Here is an 18963-nt window from a genome sequence, read left to right as displayed (position 1 = left end):
TACCATTCTTGGAGGGGATAACTGAAGAAGACGAAGGCTTTACTGAAGTGGTTCGTCAAAAGGTATAATAGGTGTTACTGGTTTAAAATGTAGAAATTGAGGGTGCAGTGTTAAAGATCGCCTCATCTTTTGGAGGTTTGGTTATGGTCCCAATTGATTTACTCAGCAGAGATGAAGTTGGAGATGGTGAGAAGCCTGCCGTCGGAGTTCGTACAGAAGAGTGGGTGAAAAATAAAAAAAATAATAATTTTTTTTTTTTTTTTTTTTAAATCGATGGGGCGTGTGATGAGTGTGTGCTCTCTCTTTACCTAAATTATGAGAAGCCACTGTGACATATTGTGTATCCTCTTAATACTGATTCTCAGCGTCAACTGTGATCTCGCCAATAAGCATCTACTTTAGGCGGGGGGACGATAGCATTACTAAAGTCGAGTGGCGATGTCTCAATGGGGTTTTTAAGATAATTGTCTCTTGATGACTTTGGTGATTCGACTTTGATTGTCGTGTCTCTGACGGGGATGTCCTCAATTTAAAACATACATTTATATATTACTAACAGACTACTGTTGAAAATAATTAAACATCAATGGTTACAAAAGCATAGTATTCCTAGTATGTACAGGCAGTTTGAGAAATTACTCCATACAAAAACGAACTTTATCGTTGTTAAGTAATTGGAAAAATTGTAGTGCTATTCTACACTGTGTAAAACTATGATACCTAAATACAGGAACTAAAGGCTTTATGCTATAAATAAATACAATATGCAGAAAAAATGCAGTAAAGACTGTGCAGACACATCATCACATAGACAACACCATCACATGAACAAATATAAGCAGATGAAACTTGATAATGTACCAAGAGAAAACACAGCACATATATATATATATATATATATATATATCACTCCACCAGTGCCGGTACGAGCACATACATACATATATAACTGTTCCCACTCTCAATCGCAACTATTACGACCTCTCCCACTGACCATGCATCACAGATAAATAGAATTCTAGACCACAATGAGTTATTAAGTCTGTATAGGTCTTTACGGCCGTTTTTCTGTACTCCACAAACTTGCGGGTACTGGACAAAGCTACAGCAAGTTAAGATTACCTGCCGTTTATCTTCTGCAAAGAAAGAGAATTGCTGATCGAACAGGGAAAGATGTCCTAACTTTACAAACTTATTGCAAACACATGCAAGCTTACATTATACTTAGGACATTGTCACAAGACAAGAAATCTTTTATCTGCTGGTTCAGGCTGGCTCCAGGGTTTATTTTTTTTGTCGAATATTTTTATTAGTTTCTGGTTTCATAAGAACACAACCGTCTTCGCACATGCAATAGACAGCAACATTCAAGACATCTCGGTCGGTTTGTATACACACATGTATGATATGCATTGCAGTATAACACAACCTTACACCTCTTGCTGCCCAATGTGATTACCCCCATCACCTCCGCATATTTAGAAAACAACCATTAACCCTGTAAGGGGGGGGGAGGCGCATCTATTCTACTCTTCTACTCCACTTACGGCCTGTGTGAACGTGTCCAGTAAGACAGGCCCATAGTGTTGCATCCAAATGCCCCAGACCCTGGGAAACTTTCCAAGACACCCTCTACTCTTATATGTGAACCTTTCCGCTGCCATGTATAGGTCCTTTCCTCTCTTCCATACGTATAGTGTCGGTGATGTATGATTTTGAGTAGTTAGTGATTAATTGAAGGTCTGCCATAAACTCAACAAAGAAGCTAACTGAGCTACGTAAAGTCTTGGGTGTGCGTGCCACTAGTACCACATCATCAGCATATACAAATGTGGGAATAGGCATGTTATCTTACTATAAAGGGACTCGATGTGCTGATATACAAAATAAAGAGGAGGGATGCAAATACACATCCCTGCCGGATGCCCGGTGACATCATCTGAGTCATGATGCAGCAGGTTAGCATGTTCACTTTGCTTTTGGATCTCCCTCTTGGAGGGTCCTTTTCAGACCACAATTATATTAGGCAGAGACACTAGAAAGGTTGCATCCTCAAGCCCCTTCCTGTTCTTCCTCTCCTCTTCAGCCTTCATATTTTGAAGCACTCCACAAAGTCTGATGTCCTCATTGTCCTTAAGAGTTATTTTGGACATTTTTTGGCAGATATTGCGGTGTGGGATAGAGGTAGAAAAACTGCAGAGACCTTGTGAGGGTCAGAGATTGCCTTTCTTCTACCACAGGAGGGACACCTCTCAAGCAGAGAAGGCATTTTGAGATAAAAATCTTTCAAAAGTGAAAGAGGATTCTCACTGAACTGACAGTTATTAAAGATGTTGAGTGAAATAAAATCTTACCTCAAAGATTAGGAAAAAAACGAAGTCTAAAACCTTACAAGTGCCCTCAGATCATTCCCGCCAGAGCTGGAAAAAAGAACTCAGTGGGTGAGGCGAACTGTCAGTGCAAAGCATCATGGGTAGAGGAACCATTTGAAGTTCTTAAAAGAACAGGGTTCTTTTCACTCTTTTTTTTACACCAGAAGCCTGTCACGTTACATTTTGCTTAACCTTTTCACATTTCCAACCTATCTTTGCATCGAAGAGGTTGAAATGACTTTCAAAATGTTGTAAGAATGTCATACTTTTGATAGACTGCTTTCAGGATGCGGTTTCATCCTATGGGCAAGTGCATTCTTCACATCCTGTGCTGTATTTCATGAAGTAGTTATGAGAAACAAGGGTACCCCTTTAGTCAAAACCTGGGGTCAACGTATGGTTAAAAAGAACAATGGTCATGGGTGGCCTAATAAGGTCCTGGTTGAAACAATTATTTCTAGGTGGCCTAGAAAGGTCCAGATAAGAGAAATTATTTCTGGTAGATAAGTTAGACTTGGGAGACAGTTTTGTAAGGTTACAAACAAAGGACTTTATTAATGCTTACACAGTTAAGTTTTTTCGAATGTTTCAGGTGCTCACACATGTGACAAAAGTGCTTATAGTGACTGAGTGAAATATTAAAAAGCTATATACAAGGTGTCACAAGCAAGGGTATTCCCCGAAGAAATATATATACACAGTAGGGAAGGGGAGTTTTCCTTGCAAGGGTCGATGGCGTTTCGATCTAACATGACTTTAGATCATCATCAGGACGTGAGCTTTCTTTGCACGTTGTGATAGATGTTTTATCTGACTCAACGGTCAAGTTGTAGGTACTTTGAGGTACTTTGGGGTATACGGTCCAATTAGGTTTTATTGTGCCAAGAAATATTAGTTATTCATACTTCTAGGCTAGTTCTAGCTCAAGAAAGGGGGTTTCTTCAGAGTCAGTAATGGTCCGTTTACTCGTATTGCAGAGGTAGGGATATTCAATGGGAGCGGGTTTATTTATCCGGTATCATTTGGTGTCCTACGTTCCGGCGGGAATTGATCGCCGCGGTCCGTGGCGCGACTACCTCTGCTTCAGTGCTACGGCGAATGCGAGCAGAGGTAGTCGCCTAGAAGTATGAATAACTAATAACTAATATTTCTTGGCACAATAAAACCTAATTGGACCGTATACCCCAAAGTACCTCAAAGTACCTACAACTTGACCGTTGAGTCAGATAAAACATCTATCACAACGTGCAAAGAAAGCTCACGTCCTGATGATGATCTAAAGTCATGTTAGATCGAAACGCCGTCGACCCTTGCAAGGAAAACTCCCCTTCCCTACTGTGTATATATATTTCTTCGGGGAATACCCTTGCTTGTGACACCTTGTATATAGCTTTTTAATATTTCACTCAGTCACTATAAGCACTTTTGTCACATGTGTGAGCACCTGAAACATTCGAAAAAACTTAACTGTGTAAGCATTAATAAAGTCCTTTGTTTGTAACCTTACAAAACTGTCTCCCAAGTCTAACTTATCTACCAGAAATAATTTCTCTTATCTGGACCTTTCTAGGCCACCTAGAAATAATTGTTTCAACCAGGACCTTATTAGGCCACCCATGACCATTGTATTTCATGAAGAACATATCCATGGTACAGTGCTTCGGGTCTAAGCAGACAGCATGAGATTATTCAAGCGTTTATGACCATCACTGAAATACTATGAAGCGGAAGGGGCATTTCGAGTGCAACGCATGCATACTGTCCACCATGAGTAACAAATGGTACTCCACAAAAATGGGGCAAACCTGTCGGTTTGAAACATTTCTAGGTGAGTACCTTCTGCTCATTCTTTCTGCCTCCTAATCAGGACATTTTTACATCTAGAGCTGTTTTCCTGCGCCATATTTTTCCGAAGAACATGGTCTGTTGCAACTTGATCACAGATTCTTTGTGCCTATTTCTGATGGAATTCAATAAATCAATCCTGTTTGATAGCTCTACCATTCAGCCCCCTACCATTCAGACATCCATCAAAAGACATTCCTTCTTAACAGCAAAATCTTACAATTCTTTTGTGAAATCCTCCTTCAGTTCCATCTGCAGCTTTTTTGACTTGCTTAAGGCAATAAAAGAGATTGCTTTTCATCAAAGCAACAGAGTGCTCGTCAATGACCGACAATGGCTGCTCTTTCCTTGGGACCGGTTGCCAAAAAGTCACTGCTGGAAAAACTATGTATTTTTGTTTTTAGGTGGCATTCAAGAATATATATTATATATATATATATATTTTCCCCGCAGGTACAACCCCTTTTATAAGGGGATTTACAAACCCAGCTACCAGGAGTCTCAAATACTCATACCTCAAGGGACATCAAGACATCTTTGTATCTTAGCATACTCCCAGTCATATTTCGACCCTGAACTTTGTGGCACAATCTCTCGAATGAGCATACTCTTGTTCCGTACCTTCATGCACTTTTGTCCTCATACAATAGAGCACAGGAGTAATCTCGGATCATAACCAGGAAATCAAGGTGGCAGATCTTCCACCATCTGCAGTTCAGCTGCTACGGATTCTATTCAGATATAAACATAGTGAAATGGACAGATACACAGTGACAGACACACACACTGTACCTTTTTCAATCTAAAGTGTTTGCAAATTTTAAGGTTTTCTGCAAGGACACTTTTTGGCTGCGAGTGGTACTTTCTAGAGAGTTTCTTCTTGAGATTCACATAGCTTTCAGTCTCCACAATTACAGCTTCCGATTCCACTTCATCCGCATCGTCATCCTCTTCTTGGATGTACATCACCTCCTTCATTACTAGAAGCAGAACAAATAAATAGACCTTAAGAAAGATTTACTCAAATATGCATTTCCCTATACAATATCAGAATCAGAAACAAAAGAGCAAATTCTCCGATGTGGCAGTCAGAGAGACGAACTCACATTTTGGTGTGGAGCCAACAAGGAAGTACAATAAGTATCCCATGTTATTACTTCATGCTACCTGAATAATGTGCAGAAATCTCAAATCCCTCGCCCATTTAACTTTGTGGGTGACGATTAAAGGGCTTGAATTCAGTGGAATAGGATTATCACAGACTATACATTTCTAAAAAATGTACATAACATAGATAAATGGACAGCATACTCAGATTGACGATTCACCCACCTATTCTTAATCACAACTACTATATGCTTATGTATTTACCCATTTCATTGTGACAAGTGTATGTCAATCAAAGCTTCTAGCTGCTAAAGTGTCGGGTAATAAGGGATGTCCCTGGAAGGTGATATTTTTTAAACACTCAGCCTTCGACTTCTCGTAAAAAAAAAATAATAATAATTTCTCTGAATTATGCAATGTTGTGAGGAAGGATTTCTATATAGTAAATGTCTGAATTGTTAAGGCCAAGTTCCCTTTCAATACCTCCCCTTTACATGGGCCTTAATGATTGTTTTGTCTTTAAGGAGGCCTTTCGATGTTGGGTAACATGAGCTATGTTTTGACTTGTAGAATATAAATGAAAGCTAGTGGAAGCATGGCCAGTGAAGAAAGGGCTTTATGTACCAAGTGCAGAGATTTTAACTTAGGCCTCTAGCTCACATGAAGCTAGTGGAGTTGCAAAGAAACTTGTCTAGCGTGCTAACATGAAAGAATGGTACTAAGCAGAATATCCTCATTCTGTAAACAATGCAGCTGGAGCATCAAGACAGCTGCAAAATGCAAAAATTTTGTTTGGAAGTTGTGAAGAAATGTTGCTCGGAATTGGGTAGCAAAAAGCAGCTTACTTAAAACACAGATCTGGTGGTAACAGAATTTGCACATAGTTACAAGTTGTGCATGGAAGAATGAGTTATCAGTCTGGATTTCCCAATTCCTCACAGACAAGAATGATCACACATCAAAGCATCAAATTACACAACACATTATCTTCATACAAATTCAATTGCATCCAAAAATGATTAGAAGCAAGGCAGGTTTTAATAGAATTTGGCTGCTAAGTTCTAATAACCGATTATAAGGTAGGCCTGGCTGCAGGTGAAAATCAGTCAAATATTGCAATCTGAAATCAACCTAGGAAGGGGTGAAACTATGCATTAAATATTGCTAGGCCAACGGAAACGTTCTGAGGTCCCACCATATGTCAGGGGAATATCCAACAACGAATAAAGCATCAAATCTTACCTCTGACAGGAAGCCAAACAAAGCTTCATAAACAATGTAATCAAATACAGGAGACAGGTCTATACCACGGACATCAATATTGTTGGCTACCAAAGAAGCACATCTATCGGAGTAATGAGCAACTTATCTGTTCTCAGCCTACTCTAACCTCAAATGGAAGGAGTCTAACAGTTGTCTGATTTTGGGAAAATTCTGGATGACCACTCTATGAGGCAAGGTAAAAACAGGATAAAGTTAAGGCAAAAACTGTCCATATCATTGGGGCCAAGTCATTGTTTGTTTAACCCTTTTTACTACCAGGAGTTTTGTGTGTTCCATGTTTTATTTTCTTTTTATACAATGTTAAGTTGCTCAAAAACATGTAAATCTTAAGCATTTTTGTGTACCCTTAAAATCAGACAAACTGTATATTTTTGTTTTCAGTACATTCAGGGGTAGATATTAGTGGAAACTATGCTTCCCCGTCAAATTGCCCCTTGAAGATATGAAGTAAATGTGAAAATTATTCGTTTTTTTAAAAAACAAATATCACTCACATTTAGTTGCATTTCATAAAGAGTGAAACATAAATCCCAGAATGATAACCAAAGTCCAGAACCTAGAAATAGCAAATGTGTGTGTTTTTTTCCTAGGGAGTATGGTTTGATCTGCACAATATTGCAATATATGCGCAGACCAAAGTATTGTGGCAAAATCACTCTTTATTGTGCTTCGTTCTTCAATGACATAGCGAACCTAGAACTATCAAGAAAGTCTCAAAACAATATACATTCAAATTTGCACAGACTAATTCATCTGCACAAAATAAAAAATCACTTACAAGTTTATATGAACCAAACTACATTTTATCACAAAATCCATAAACACAAGATTAGGCCTACTCTGTAAAAATAAGTAGGGCTTCTACATACCTTCCAATTGCTGATTTGAAATCAAAGGCGTCTCTTGTGGCACAGGTTTTCTAACCACTGTGCTTGGTCGGTCCAAGGATGCACCCGCTGAACCAAGGGTTATCAAAGGCGGGGGTACACTATATTTGTGGTGGGTTTTAGTGAGAAGCCTTGTTATCTCCTGTTCATCTTCCAGGTAGGTCATCAGCGCATACACCGCAGGTTCGCACCTCTCTGCCATTTCTAATGCCTTACTGAAGAGGAACTCAGCAATGTGCAGACGGCAAGCCAAAGGCAAATTCTCATTAGTGGAATGAAAAGCCACAAGAGGTGCTTGGAAGGGGTACTTATTATCAGCAGGGAACCGTATTTCAAGGTCATATAAATACTCCCCTTGCCAATGGCTGTTGAGATGGGCATCATCTTTCTGAGTTTCTTTTGAAAAGTCGTGTCTAAACTTGCATCGTGCACCAAACCTGCAATCTCCTCTAAGCAGAAACCGACATAAATCTCTTGAATTCAGTTTTAGCTGTTCTTTAGCACTTTCACGTTTGCTGGGTTTGTGCAGCATAGCTGTGAGGTGATTTAGCTCTAGGCCAATGGTCCAGACCATGTTTTGAATCCTTTCCATAAATTTGTCTCCACAAATAGACTGCAGAACAAAGGCTTCCTCGTGCCTGCGCTCCACACATTCTTCCATGCTGAAAATAGCAGCTGTCTCAGGAGGTTTTATCCTTCCACCGAAAGTGTCCGTAAGGCAGAGCTGCATTAAATGTTCCAAAGACTTTCCCACGTCATACTCACAAAGCTTCAGTGCAGACACACAGCGCTCATTATCAAATCCATACCTATGGCAGAAAGAAAGTTCACTGAGAAATCAGACAAAAGAAAATTATTTTTAAATCCACACCCAAACATTCTTCGGTTTTGCTGTACTGTATTGGGGTTATTTGGTAAGAATTAAATTGCATCCAGATTTATAAGATGAGAAGTAGGGGACGCTTAACAATTAGTATTATGGCAGATGGGGTAAGAGTGTTGCAAGGGGGTGTAAACCAAATAGGAGGCACAGTAGTTGGTTTAGGAGATGTAGATTTCAGCAGTCTCTGATGACATATACAGGAAAGGAGTTATCTGACAATTATTTGCAGAAAGCCACAGAATTGAGAATGCCACTGAAGGGTGAATTAAGGAAAAGAGAAAAAGACATATGTGACCTCGGTAAAAAGATGTTTGCAGAGGTTAAACAGAAATTTTTGTCATCAATGGGAGAAGTTGTTAAGTGCCAGAATAGAGACTTAAAGGAAGACAAAAGGCAAGGCAGTGGATGAAGAACGAAAGCAGCAATAGGAGACGGAAAATGAGGGACTTGAAAGTTACGAGGAAAACCAATCAAAGGTTGCCAATGCAATGTCTACCCATCATGAGTTGCAAGCAAGGTGTTAAAGCCAACAGTGAGAAAGTCAGAAAAGTAGGATGAGGCTAAGAAAGTGTGGTTTTGAAGGAAAAAGAGGTAATGAATATATAAATGTGGAGTACAGTAGTCTTCGTGGGCCACAGAAGTGAAGGAGACATCCAAGGTCAAAGATGAGCAATTGGGTAAAGACGTTTGGTCCTGCAGTTGTTAGGGAGATTAAGGGGGCGCTGGAGAAGAATAATGATATTTCTGGGTTGCCCTTTAGGATGAGGTATGTTTGGGAGTGATCTACATATGTGTAATTTGAAGTTAAAACTTCAAAAGGTGTGGCAAGTGGTCTGAGCAAGCGGTGTATTCCACAAAGGGCCTGCAAGCAGATCTCCAGTTTAACAGCCTTGACATAGGACTAATACATTCAATTTTTATATTGACCTTCAAGATACATTGTGTTGCCACATTTAGCTGCAAAAACAGAACATAGTATCAACATCAGTATTTGCAGCTGCAATAGCTGCACGGGAAGCGTGATAAGGAAGAATATAACACCACTGATCAAGTCGACAAATGGCTTCCTCAATTAAAATTGAGTTTTCTACAGGCATTGGTAGACTGCCAGTGTCATCAGTACTACACTGTGAGGCAGTGTAAAACAGTGTCTAATGTGGTCAATTAAAATGGACCGCAAAGCAATTGATAAGTGTTTGAATGCAGAGATGACAATGAAAATTGAGGGTCTCCCATAGACAATATTCACAGTACTCGAAGTATTCTCGTTCACCGGACAAATCTTGCAAGCTAACAATCCAGTGCCTTTCTTGCTAAATGTATTAGATATAGATTACAAAGCTTTATTCAGCAAGTTTATTTTCCAGGATTTCTTCACTTTAACTCTTGGGCATGGACACAAGCATTAGCACAACATTATGTCCAAAACCAGCAGAAAGACTGCACAGGAACGGAAGTGATATCTTCTGGCAATATGATGCTCTGGTGTTATTTGTTAGGTCTGTTTCTATTGTTGCAAGTGTGAAGTCTAGGTCTTCTCTGTGAATGTGGATCTCAAGGACCTATTGATTTGATGTTCTGGGGGTTTGGCTGATTAAGTCTCACCTTTTCGATGTGGGCCTGTGGGAATCACAGACTTAATAAATTACTGGATATAGCTGTTCCACTTTCTCAGGATAACACTGCACTTTGAAAACACTTTGTGGGTCTTACTCTCAATTTCGTAAGCGCAAGGGAACGTGACTTATCGAGGAAGGACCACATGAATAATTGATTGAGAATGAGCTCCCAACACACAGTCCTTATAAATATTACAAAATTACCGCCTTATCTGTATTCATTCCTCTCCAGAGCCCTAACAGGTTGAGGGTGAAATGTGTCAGGGCAACAGGAAACAGTTTCCCTGAAGAAACTTGATCTTTATACCAGAAGTCTTATTTGCCTGTTTTACTGATCCTCACAAAATAAAGGATGGTGGATGCAGCTATGTATGTACATCACTGCTATTCTCTTAGGCAGTGATGTGGGATAAGAAAGACTGATTCAGAACGTTTTTGATTTTCTGCCCCATTGCAGATTCCTGTAATTCAGTTGGGCAGTTGGGATAGAGGAATTGTCCAGTTTGCCATTCAGTCTTTTTTCCACACCATTGTGTTTTTCCAACTGTTCAAGACAGCTATAGCAGCCCGGCATTTACTTGGAATTCTTGATTTTCATGTCCCAAATTAAATGGGCATTAAATGGATAGATGCAGAAGGCTACAGACTACATGCATGTTTCTGATACATTAGAAGAGGCAGTTAATGGGCCTGAGTCAAGAGATGGAATTTTTGTAGTTCATTATATACGCGAAGGGCATTATAATGACATTAGGGAGACAAATGGCCTATTCTATGAGTTGAGATTAAGGCCATTTTGTGATTAGCCATAAAGGATCTCTGGGATTTGACATGGGCTGTGAGCCTTCTCCCCACATTCATTCAGGCAGGATTTCTGGGCGAGCACCAATACAGGCCCCTCAGAGATCGAAAACTTGTAAGGTTTGAAAGAGTCTGTGGGTCATATGCAGAGAATATCTGGCTCTCAAAAAAGGTTTGTGTGAAGCACCACTGTTGGCCAGACCACATGGAATCAGTTGGAGCAGTTTCACTGAATCAGGTTATCACATCACATGCCAGCTGGGTTATTGGGTGAGGAAGTATGTTCCCTAGAGGGTGTTGCCATTGGAGGAACTTGCAGATCAACTGTTTACACCTTTTTGCAGGTTCCTGTGCACTAAAAGCTCTGCTAGACACATTGCCCAGGGTTAGATGGACAATGCATTAGTGATGTGATGCATCAGGAAGAAACAAAACCCTTAATGTAGTGGATATGACGACAACTGTGTGCACCCTCTGTCACAATTAGCAGATTGCCAAACACCTGGGGGATTTTATGTATATTTGTAGCTTGCATCACACCATCTGTTCACTTCCATATTGAAAACCCATCTTTCCTTGTTCTTAACCTGGAGGCCAAATATAGGAACCTCAGTTACACAGATACTTCCTTGCTCCTAGTAGACAGCTGTGCCACCTGGAACCTTTGTGCATTTCCTTACCTTGTCTGTATTTTTTCCTCTGTGAACTCGACAACTTGCAAATCTGCAGCGGATGAGCCTTGTAATTCTTTATGTTTTCCAGAAGAACATTGGATTTGGATGGAAAAGGGGTGCATCCAAAGGGTAACCACAGCCACAGGAGAGAGTGGCTACTTCCGCCTTGAATCAGACTCTGGATAAACTGATGGTTGGTGGAAACTGAATCAATAGTTCATGGGCACAATATTTTTACCTGCATCAGCAGTGGGCAGAAGTCCTACTTGCTTACGCCACCCTATAAAATCTACTCAGCCCAGCATATGTTGGGTACTTCAGTCCTCTGCAGGTATGTGGTGCAGTGTTTGGTGAAACATGCTTGCAGACTGTAAAACTGAGCTAATCTGAGCCAGATGGGTTAAGAGGATAATGCTAAATTCTGACATGGTTTCGGGATCATGTCTGACAAGAGAGGCCAAAGAGTAAAAGGCATTTGAGACTGGATCCAGTTTGAAAAACAGCTTGCAACTGCAGAATGGTCAGGAGAATACGTTTTGGAAAAAAGGAATTGCGGATATTGATGTGATACTGTCCTTTGGGTACCTTCCATATTGCTTACTGTGTGGAGATATTCAGATATTCACTGGTTCAGTGATAGTTGAGAATCTGTGTCATTGAGTGGGTGGCTCAAATCAAAGAAAGATGAAAAGTCAAGTTGTATTTGTGTAAAGGATAATACTACTTGTGCACCGGCTGCCAAATTAAGACCTCCTGAAAAATAACCCCCTTCAGACGCTGGCATATGAGGTAGGGGTACTTATCTGCTGATGCCAACATTTTGCAATCTTAGATGAAGGAAGAAGCTGGCTGTTTAACAACTTTGACCCTCACTAAATTAGTCCTGTTGGCTTTAGCTTAGTGTAGTACTATACTAAATTCCAAGAAACCCAAAGAAGCGATAATATGCTTTACAAAACACTGTGTGACATTGAGATGGAGAGTGAATGTAGTTTTAGGAAATCTGTGTGATGATTCTTCATTGAGATATTTTGCCTAGATACACCCCTTTCATTTGTCCACCTGCTACTCTTTGGAAATAGCTCTGTTAACCAATGCGAAATGCTTCCCCTGTAGATCTAGTTCTATTTGGTGACAAACATCTCTGTTCTGAAAATATGGTACAATATGCTAAAGAAGAGATCCTTTAAATCCTACACTTTCATTTTACTTACTTGGTAGGAGTTTAAATGTGGGATAGAAAACACAACATAACCCGACTTCACAGAGGGAAGAAGGACTTCATTTAGAAGGCCCCTGTCAGAATGTATGTAGTATTCCACATAAAGCTCCGTACGAGAGGCGAGCCCGATCACAAATTGCAGGTTAGAAAGAATATTGAGTTCTAAGAGATCTCAAGCAGGTCCAAAGTGGTAGACCGGAACAGGATGAATAATGAGAAGTGAGTGAGTTGCAGAGGTCTACACCACTTTCTGTAGTAGTACACAGTTATTTGAATGAGCAAATAAGTGTGCAACAAACAGGTCTGTTTCTTCCTATGTTGTCAAACTATGACACGAGACCTGCTTTAAGCAACCGGACAGATCAAGGGTGAACAAAAATCAATTTCAGCAAGAATATACCAAGACAAGTTCTTTGCTTGCTCAATGGAAGATTTTGAAGCAAATTCTCTCTTTCAGCAGTGACCAAAGAGCCCCAATCCGGAAGCAGCTTTCTAAATTACCGCTCATAGGTAACCTACTTTAGAGCATGCCACACTACCTCAGAAGCAACACCAGGGCAGAGTTAAACATTTACATCTAATGCCTCTAAATAGGGTGCAATGCCCTGTGCCAAAAAGGCCCATCAGCTCTAAATTAGATAATGAAATTCTGCTCACATTTACTTCACAAAATTTACCTCACAATCTGCCCTAAAGCCTACAATTTGAAGTACATGTGTGATTTAATACTAGCAACAAAGATTAAGACTCTGCTTTAGTATTTCATGGCTCAATTTCGGAGAGAAGTTCTAGTCAAAGTGATTTGGGAGTGAATGGTTTAAAAATAAAAGCCTTCAATTTGTGCAACAAGCGGCCCTTTTCTGTTACATATTTTACTCAATCACTTCCACTGCACTTTCAACTGAAGCTTCAACTAGAGAATAACAACTTTTGCCTATATTGTGTGCAGTTACATCTAGGCGCTTTTGTTTTTGCTGTCTGGAGCACACATTTTAAGCTAAAATTGCAGGTACTCAATATCAATCCTAAAGCAAATTGTCCAGTTACTGCTATAACACTTGCTACCAATATATGTAGTTATAAATTTGTATGTATTTCTTTAACCCAGATTCTCATATGCAGTTCAAAAGAAAGAGTCAAACCAATGATTTGGCTTATCATCAAGCCATAAAAAAATTACTGTATGATTCTCCATGTCTAAGAAAAAGTTCATTGTTCACTGTTGAACCCATGTTTTGTTTAAATTTAGAAAAGCATCAGAGTCAAAGTGGTGAAGTCTGATTGCGATCTTTGCTTAACTTATTTGTATGTAATAATTATCCTTCCATTGTGGTTTGTCTACTGAGGGGCCTGGGAGTTCTTAAATGAGAATCCTATGCAAGCTCTAAGGATCCTCCTGGTCGCCATGCCCTATGACTTGTCATTTCAGTCTGAGAAAATTCACTGAAAATGACAATTTCCAACCATTCAAATAAGTATGAATGCTGTGATTTACAACGAAATTAAATAAATCAACTTTTTCGTTCCATTTAGATCACAGCATTCTCAGATTAGGATTAAGGTGTGAATGAGGTCTAAAAATCGTCTTTAAAAATTCTGATCTTAACTAAGTATCAGACACTGGATAGTATGAACAGTCAGAGCAAAACATATTCCTAACTTTGAATTCACCTGGAGAGTTTTTTAATAGCAAACTGGGAAACCACGGTCTCGGGTACTTCCACTGGCTCAGGAGGATAAAAAGAAAAGTTATTAGTAGCATCTGGTGCCTCCCCTTCAGTTGACCAATAGTGATCATCATCATCCCGGTAATCATGTTCATCATACTCTTCATCCTCTTCACCTGATCCAGCATCTCTGTTAAAAAAGAAATATATATATAACCAACAATTATGTTCAATGTCCTTTCAAGTGACACAACAACCAATATAAGCATAAAAATAAGCAGAACATGAATTCAGAAAGAAGAATGGCCCTTTCTAAATACAGTTTGATTCTTTTAATAATTGTATTTCAGGGTATTGCACATTCTTGGACAATTTGGGCATGTGTTTGCATCCACAGCAAAAAATTTAAATGTTTCAGAGAAGCAACAAGGAGACCGTTACATAAATACAAGTAAACTGTAGGATTTGAGACACTGGAAGGCACTGCCCAAATTAGAATTTGAGAATTTTATTTTATTCAAGGTTTACATGAGCGCCCATTTATAAAGTGACAGTCCAGTAGTCTACCTTGACTAGCTCTGTGTACAGTACAATTACTCTTTAACAGTCCACTGCCAACAGCATAAAATACATAACTTGTTATTTATTTTTTTTATAACATCTTTATTCGTTTTTGGATTCCACCAAGTAAAGTACAATTACAGAAGCATCTCACCTTCACATTATAACCAACCATTTGACCAATCACATCCTCAACCCATAGTAAGCTCCCCACAGGCTTTTTTCGAGTTCAGTGCACCAGTCCACTTCTGCTCTTCATTCCGTCAGGGCTGAGGTGCTGGGGGAGTTCCATCTCTAGGCAATGTCCCACTAGGAACCAATGAGGCAACACCCACGAGCGTATGCTCAGCCTAAGAACCGCCAATCTCATCAAACATGCCCAGCAGCACCACCCAAGGGAGTAGGTTAGGTTGTAGGATCCTGCCAGCATGGTGTAAGCGTATCGGGGTGAGGTACGTTGTGTGTAGATAGTTTAACTGAATCAGCCAGAGGGATGTGGAGATGGCCAACGTGTGTGGGGCCAGCCTGGCCTCCCTCCAATCCGCTAGATTATCTAACGTTGGAAAAATATGATTCGGGAGCGACCACCCAACCAGAGAAAGGAGTGCAGAGTGGAGATGAGTGTGTAAAACCATCACAGGGAAATTGAGAGTGGAAAGTGTGGGTATAGGTCTACAGAGTGAGGGCCATATGGCCCATGAAATGTAATGGAAGGAGTGACCTCTTCTGGGTGTCACTTTTCCTTTTGGATACTAATGTGGTCATGTTGAGGTATCTTGTGAGGTCAGGGAGATATGAAATCCTAGGTACTTGAAAGAGAGACACCTCACCGAGATATCAGGCTGCCACAAGTGTGCGCTGCCTCGTCTCCGGTGAGGAACAGGATAGATTTGGATGTTTTCACCTGGACACCAGAGGCCTCACCAAATAATGCGAGGATTTCGAGGCATCCGGCCCCAAAGTCTGGGGGTCGGCCAAAAACAAAATGTAATCCGCATAAAGAGCGATCCTCTTCTCTGGGCCACCATCCCATGACCACCAGCTTAGTTGGGCATCGCAGCGGATGAGCCGTGCTAGCGGTTCAATCGCGAGGGCAACTAGTACTGGAGACCGGGGACAGCCTTGACGCGTGCTCTTTCGAATAGGAAAGCGATTCATAAATTAACCATTGAACCGGGCCTGTGCAAGAGGCTGGTGATAGAGGGCACTGATAAGGCGTCTCATGTACTTCCCCAGACTGGTGTGTTCAAGGACAGCCTCAAAAAAGGACCAGTCCACTACATCGAGCACTTTTCGAAGTCTAGAACAAGGAGTGCCACAAGGGGATGAGAACCGCCTCACCTAGAGGGATCCACCTAACCCCTTCTGATGCAGTAACCAGGGCCGAACTGGCCATAGCGGGCACCGGGCATTTCTCCGGTGGGCCACCAGGTTTGGGGGCCTGTTTTGGGCCCCTAGGGGACGATTAAGTTACAGGGCCGTTTTTGCAGCATAGCTGCAATATCGGCTGCTGTAACAAAATCTGCAGAAACCGGCCCTGGTAAACAGCTCGGCCATACCCCCAAACCCCAGGGGGGCTGGCCAAACACTTTGCCAGGGCCTGTTTTGGGTCCCAGTCCGGCCCTGGCAGCGACTCTTGCTGCTCCTGGGCAAAAAGCCATTTTGCTTGCAGTGAATTAAGTATGATAAAGTGGGTTGTAGCCAGTTTGCCAGGATTTTAGCATAGAGTATAATTTAGTTATAGATTAAGGAAATAGGTCTTTACCAGTAGCACTTCGAGGAGTGTCCCGGTTTAGGGCTAGCTACTATATAAGCTAGATCCAATGCAGGTACGCATGCTCCCCGCTTAACCACTTCAGTATAAAGCTTGAGTAGGAATGGGGTTGCGTCAGTGTGGAAACTCCGGTAGTACTCTACACATTTGTTATTCAGCGCCAAGATGCCTATGGGTGAACGTGAATTACACATGTTATGGTACTCGACGGGAAAGAAATCAGGGCTAGGCATATTGCTGGATGGCATATCAGAAAGGGCAGAGATACTCTCGTCTTCAGTGATGGGCTCATCCAACTCATGGGCCAGGGAGGAGAGGACAGTAGGCAGCAGGATATCACGTAATAGTGGGTGTTGTGCCTCTGGGGGGACAGGGGGCATTCTACAGGCTTAGAGGTCCTGGTAGAAGGACTCACTAGTCCGTAGGATATCGGTAGTTTGGGACAGGATTTTACCTTCGGAATCGGTCAGTCAACCCTACAGCAGGCCTTTGAGCCATAAGGCAGGTTGCATTATATTTTATGTGAGGACAAACCTGCATGAACTGAAATGCCCTTGTGCCACTTCTATTACTAAATATTACAAGTGAACAGGAAAGCCATCTTAAGGTATGTACTGGGCACTGGTCAAAGCGAGCTACATAACGGCTTCATTGAAACCTATGGTGCTTGGTATCAAACACACTGTCTTAATAAATCTGTACTGATGCCAGTACCAAATTTATTATGAGTAATAATCTGAAAAAAACGCACCCAATTACAAAGTTCTTGGTGTTAAAATATATAGAAAAATAGGTATTATGTTTCTAAATTGGTGTTGGATTTATTGAGTGTGTTTTTCGCTTACTGACTCTGCGTGCGATAAATGCTTAACACTATCCTCTGATAAGCCTAAACTGCTTGCCCACGCAGCCACAAAAGAGAGCACTTGTGATTATTATTATAGAACCTGTACACCAATAAGATTTGCGTGGACTCTCCGCACAATGTACCTCATTTTGGTGCACTATATAGATAGCCAGCTTCCTACAGATGCCCATGGGCAGGTTTGCAAACAAGGCAGTCAGAAAAGACAGCATTGCCGTGGGTGTATGGTTAGGCAAATAGACCAAGAGGAAATTATACTGTCAGCCTTGAAGCCGGCCCTCCACCGCCATGTACCGCCCTTTGAGTTGGAAAGTGTCAAAGGATATCCCATATATAGCAAGATGCCCCCCCCGCCAGGAGCCCCACATGGAACACGTTTTCATACCCATATCATTAGAGGAAGGAACATTGGGATCCTAGCATATGAGTTTCCTGAAGCATAAGAACAGCAGGCTGGAAGCGTTTGGCAAATCGCATGACAGCGGTATGTTTAATGCAGTACAGGAGGCCATTCATATTAAAGCACATCAACTTAAGAATGGGAATGCCAGACGTCAGTGGTATGCAGGACCAAGGTGAAACCTGGTTCGGAGCGCAGGTAGAGAAAAACCGAGTGGTGGATGCAACACAAACAAAACAAAAGATACAGTAAACCACTGCCTGTGTTCCCCTCAACTCTCCCCTCCCCATGCTTCCACCCCTTAAGAATCTGTCACCCAAACTAGACCTCAACAGAGGTAGAGAAAACAAAAAAAAAAAAGCAAATAGAGAAGCATGTAGTGAGCACAGGAAGCTGACTGGACTTCCTCCAAGTATGATACTGTACCAGGGAAAGTCAGGGTAAGTGCGACATAGTTATAAAGCTGGACATCCCTGGTATAGTCAGGAAACCGGATAAAGCATGTGTTCTGGAAACTGAGCTCGGAATGCTCATGGGCCACTCTGAGGATTCCATCTCTGAACTCAAAAGTTGATGATCCTGGCAATCAAGGGGCGCACTGGAGCCCCAGGTGGGGGCGCTGGGACAGAGATCTGTGGGCCAGTTCCACTACGAACCAAGGCAAGAGGGCTGACTCCGAGACCCATGAGCAAAACCAGTCCTCCAGAATTTTGTAGCATCCGGTGTCTCCGAGCCTTCCGGGTTATTGCGGCGGGAGAGGTTCTCGACATCCTTCACCCACTCCTCCAGGGCAGCCGTCGAAAGTCCTCGCACCTGCTGTTTCAGGATGGAAACATCGTCCTCCATCAAAGACACCAGGCACATCTGCCTCGTTAACTCGGGTGACAACATTTCAGATATCCTGGCAGAGGACCACCACATCCATTTGGATTTCGCCCACCCGGTTTTCTGGGGCTGGGTGAGTCTTGTATGGCCTTGAGAATGGTGACCAGATTGGGTTGG

The 18963-nt window shown here is 41.4% G+C and overlaps 1 protein-coding gene across 2 annotated transcripts in view; it reads right to left on the bottom strand.

The window, feature by feature from the left end:
- Nucleotides 1-18963, bottom strand: part of DHX57 (DExH-box helicase 57) — a 539830-nt gene that overhangs the window by 329567 nt on the left and 191300 nt on the right. For both annotated transcript variants that reach the window (XM_078649008.1, XM_078649007.1), the window contains 3 exons: nucleotides 14366-14551; nucleotides 7478-8304; nucleotides 5010-5197 (listed from right to left, as the gene is read on the bottom strand). In XM_078649008.1, coding sequence (XP_078505134.1) covers nucleotides 5010-5197; nucleotides 7478-8304; nucleotides 14366-14551 — 1201 coding nt within the window. The remainder of the gene's footprint in view (nucleotides 1-5009; nucleotides 5198-7477; nucleotides 8305-14365; nucleotides 14552-18963) is intronic.

This window comes from Lissotriton helveticus, chromosome 6 (genome assembly GCF_964261635.1).
Source record: "Lissotriton helveticus chromosome 6, aLisHel1.1, whole genome shotgun sequence".
In the NCBI taxonomy this organism is placed as follows: domain Eukaryota; kingdom Metazoa; phylum Chordata; class Amphibia; order Caudata; family Salamandridae; genus Lissotriton; species Lissotriton helveticus.
This window is presented reverse-complemented; position numbering and strand designations above follow the sequence as displayed.